Source organism: Salvia splendens, chromosome 9, assembly GCF_004379255.2.
Source record: "Salvia splendens isolate huo1 chromosome 9, SspV2, whole genome shotgun sequence".
Lineage (NCBI taxonomy): Eukaryota > Viridiplantae > Streptophyta > Magnoliopsida > Lamiales > Lamiaceae > Salvia > Salvia splendens.
Window position 1 is genome coordinate 35,018,123 of NC_056040.1, and position 4,229 is coordinate 35,022,351.

Below are 4,229 nucleotides of genomic sequence, written 5' to 3' on the forward strand. Positions count from 1 at the left end.
CTTCTTCCCCAACGGTCATCACCATTTCGTCGGGTACTTCGCCGGCGGTGGGGGTTGACGCGGCTGTCGGCGGTTCTTCATGAGCCATCGCATCTTCTCCCTCGGTCACAGGTGCCTTAGGTTGTTTTTTCTAGCTTTTTCCTACCATGTCGCCGTTGTGGTTAGCCGGGAATAGACTTACCTTACTCCTTGAGACGTTGGCTACTCGGCTAGTGCCGTTGGTCTCGGCATCAGAGCCTTCTTCCGGTCCAAAGTCTAGTTTCTTCCTCAGTTGCTTGTCTTCCGGTAGTGGGGATGGCACAAATCTCTTCCGGCCATGTCCTTTAGTTGGAGGAGCCGGCGTGCTCTTCCTAGCCTCCACCCGGATCTTCTTGCTCTTCAACTTCAAATCTTTCGCCGAAGACTTTGGCTTGGGGTCTTCTCTCGCGTGAAAGACCATGAGGTGATCAGGGATGAGCCTTGGCACTTCGGGATTCGGGGGAGCCGGGGTGGGGTTCGCGGTGGGGTCCGGCATGTCTAGCCGGGGTACAACCTTGGCGGTTGTGCTGCGCCTCGATCCGAGACGGTGGTATGGCGGGTCAGAGGTTGGAGGTGGTGCTTCTTGGAGAACACGATGAAGCTTACTCGGGTCTTGGGGTCGTCGCCGATGGAAGGCGGTTGTAAGAGTGGGGTGAGGGTATGGGATGGGGTGAGTGGACGTCGGGAGCGAGCCGACGGAGGTTGTGGGATGTAGGTCGTTATTAGTTCTTGTTTGTTCTTGATTTATTTTTTGCTTGTGTTATCTTTGGAAAAGAGAAATAGTGGTAAAATGCTTGAGTGGTGAGATTATTTGAGGGGAGGTAAAAGCCAACGAGTGATATACACGAGTGTTTTGTGGGGTTTATTTTTATGTAATACACGAGTGAACTGTGAGGATGGATTCTACTGATGAAAATTAAATTGATCCTACGTTGCAAGCCATGCAACAACATTTTAGAAGGCTTGGACGTGTTCTGGAAAGTGTTTCAGAGCGCTTGGAGAGGCTGGAACTTCAAGCAAATGCAAACAATAACGAGGAAGAAGAGAGTGGATGAGAGGATAATGATTTTTTTTTATCCAAACACCTTCACGGTGGAGGGTTCGTGGGTTTGTCAAGTGATCTCCAAGCTGCCTCGGGTGGCTTTGAACGTCATCTCTTTGCAACCAAGGATAAGATTGTGAAGTGATCTCGAGAGATAGTCCGCAGCTAGCACGAAGAGGGCTGGGGATATGGGACCTCCTTGCCTGAGCCCACGGGTAGACTTAAAGAAACCCGCCGGCGCACCATTAATGAGGATCGAGAACCAGCATGTTCCAATACACTTTTCGACGATCGTCACCCATGCTTCCGGGAAACCCATGTGCTTGAGGACCTTGATCAGAAAAGGCCATTGTACTCGATCATAAGCCTTAGCCATATCGATCTTTATAGCCACATTAGGGGCTGGGTTATTTCTTTGGAGCTCATGGAATATTTCTTGTGCAAGGAGCACATTATCATTTAACAATCTTCCCTTCACAAATCCGCTTTCATTTGGAGCCAAGATACTTGGTAGGAATGGGGCGAGTCGCTTCGTGAGGATCTTAGTTATTACCTTGTTGATCACATTACAAAGACTAATGGGCCTGTAGTCTCCCCATGTCTCGGGTAGTGGTTTCTTCGGAATGAGCACAATGCTCGTGGCCGTGACACTCCGCCGGAGGTAGGCCCCATTAAAGAATTGTCTAACCGGGCTTACAACGTCTGGTCCGATGATGCCCCAGCAAGCTTGATAGAATAAGGCCGAGAAACCATCCGGCCCGGGTGCACTATTGGGCGAGATATCAAAAATGGCAAATTAACTTCGTCATCATCAAGCGGTTTGGGGAGGTCATCTAAGTGCTCCGAGGGTGGAATCCGTTGCAAGAGGCTAAGGTCCGGCTCATCTAGTTCCGGATAGTCGGGCCCAAGGAGGTTTTGGAAGAAGCTGACCGCCGATTCCTTGATATCCGTATCATCTGTGAGTTCCCTCCCATTGTCAATGATCTTATGAATTCGAAGACGAATCCTCTTTTGTTTCACCCAACTCTGGTAGAACCTGGTGTTTTTATCCCCCTCTTCCAGCCATTGGAGAGCCGCTTTTTGTTTCCAAAAGTCCTCCTCCATCTTGAGAAGAAGGATGTACTCGGCAATGCGTTTGTTGACCTCCATCCTGTTCCTGGCCGATGCGTTCCCTTCAAAGTCCGCTTGGGCCTCGGCGATGTTCTCTTCACAATTCTTGAGGTTGGCATGGATATTCCCGAAGACCTCTTTGTTCCATCTTTTTAGAGCTCCTTTGATCCTTGCGAATTTTAGTTTCAAGTTGAAGAGGCCCTCGGCATCCGTGGGGGCCATCCAATCTTCACGCACAAGCTCATTAAATCCCCCATGTCGCACCCACATGTTTTGAAACCGGAAGGCTCTACCGCCCTCATGGTTGCTGGGCAGCCTGCTTCTGACGAGCAATGGTCCATGATCCGATGCGATGCGAGGGAGATTTGTGACTCGTACCGCATCGAATAATTGGGATGTCGTTTCACTAATCAGCACCCTATCCAATCGTTCCATAAGGCCGTTCTTAGCCCAAGTATACTCTGCTCCGTCATAGCCCCGGTCCAGTAATCTACAATCCTCAATGGCTTCAGCAAAATCAACCATTTCCGCCTGGCGTTTTGTGTCGCTCCCCGTCCTATCCCGCAGAGATAGGATTGTGTTGAAGTCTCCTCCAATAAGCCAAGGCATCCCTTCCACCACTTGAGTAATTTCCCTCATCTTTTCCCACAGCGCAACACGCTCCCCTCTTGAGCACTTAGCGTAAACCACCGACAACAGAATATGAGAAGGAAGCCACGGACAACTAAATCTCCCATGAAGCAGCTGTTCCGAGTCATCCTCAACAATAAAATCCATTCCCTCTCCAACGAAAATCCAGATTTTCCCATTAGTGTTAGATCCCTTGAAGGACATCCCCAGCGCTTTTGAAAACTTGTCCGGATTAGGGGTAGTGAGCGGCTCCATTATTGCAAGAAAGCAAATATTGTGGGATTTAATTAGTATTTTAAGGACGTTTTGGGTTAACGCATTCGCGATCCCCCTAACATTCCAAAATAGAAAGTTTAAAGACATGATCAACAAGAGAGGGGCATATCCGACGGGATTGAAGGCCCCCCTTGAAATTCAACAATTTGGAGGTCATTCCCCCCTTTATACGGCTCGGACTCCATAAGCGCAAGGTTGGACCCCTCGGCAACTTCATTATGTGGAAAGGATTCCTCCCACTCTTTATCATCTTCAAACTCATTTTCCGTAAAGTTTTCTCAGGCCATAAGGGTGTAATAGCGGTTGGTGCTCATGTGGCTTGGTCCTTCTTGTGATCCGGTGTTGTCAAGAACAAAAGGCTTGAAGAAGCCTTTTGAGCACCCATGGTCGTCCGAGGCCGGCACTGCTCCTTGGCGCGCTAATACCACACCTTTCGCCTTACCCCTACGTCCACCATCAAGGGACGATGTTCTGGCAGCAGCCCCTTAGGAAGGTTATGGCCGTGCTCCATGATCATGTCATTGCCCACCGGGCTATGCATTTCCCCTAAGTAGTCGGGCCCCATCCAATCCGGTCCCGGGTGCGCACTAGCCTTTGGGTGTTGTCGCGGGTTACTCTCTTTTGCTTTGTATTTCCCTTGTTGTTTCTATTCCATGAGATCATTGTTTTGTTTCGATTCATCCATATACTTCTTGGCTCCCATTCCACCTTGTTATGACGGTTTTAGAGTAGCTATATTATAGTTTCGTTTTGGGGGATGCTCCACCTTCCCGGACGCATAGCAAACATCACTATTATGGCCCACGTGCTTACATTCCCGTCAATAGGATGGGATTTTATCCCACTTAACTTTCTGCACCATTGTGCGCCCACAAATGTCAAGGATAATCTCTTCGGGTGGTGGCTTAGTAATGTCGATCACAACCGCGCGAATGATATCCTCGACTTGTTGGCCGTAGCTTTATCCACTTGGATCGGGGTTCCAAGGAGTTTCCCAATTGCATAGAGTGCCGATTGATCATATAGGTGGATCGGGAGGCCAATTAGATTGCACCATATCGCCGCGATCGGAGACTCACAATAGGCGTCGAAGTCCGTAGTCCACTTAAAGACTCTCATCGGGTGCCGATCTATGAACCACACCGGCGTGCCC

General features: G+C 49.4%; 1 protein-coding gene across 1 annotated transcript; it reads right to left on the reverse strand.

Moving 5' to 3' along the window:
- Nucleotides 1–1,753: 1,753 nt before the first annotated feature.
- Nucleotides 1,754–3,055, reverse strand: LOC121749471. The gene has a single exon (XM_042144042.1). It carries the CDS (start codon nt 3,053–3,055, stop codon nt 1,754–1,756), a length of 1,302 nt encoding a protein of 433 aa, XP_041999976.1.
- Between the last annotated feature and the right edge of the window lie 1,174 nt (nt 3,056–4,229).

Excerpts from the sequence above, each read along its gene's own strand:
- LOC121749471 (XM_042144042.1), bottom strand. The coding sequence starts at position 3,055 with ATGGAGCCGCTCACTACCCCTAATCCGGACAAGTTTTCAAAAGCGCTG.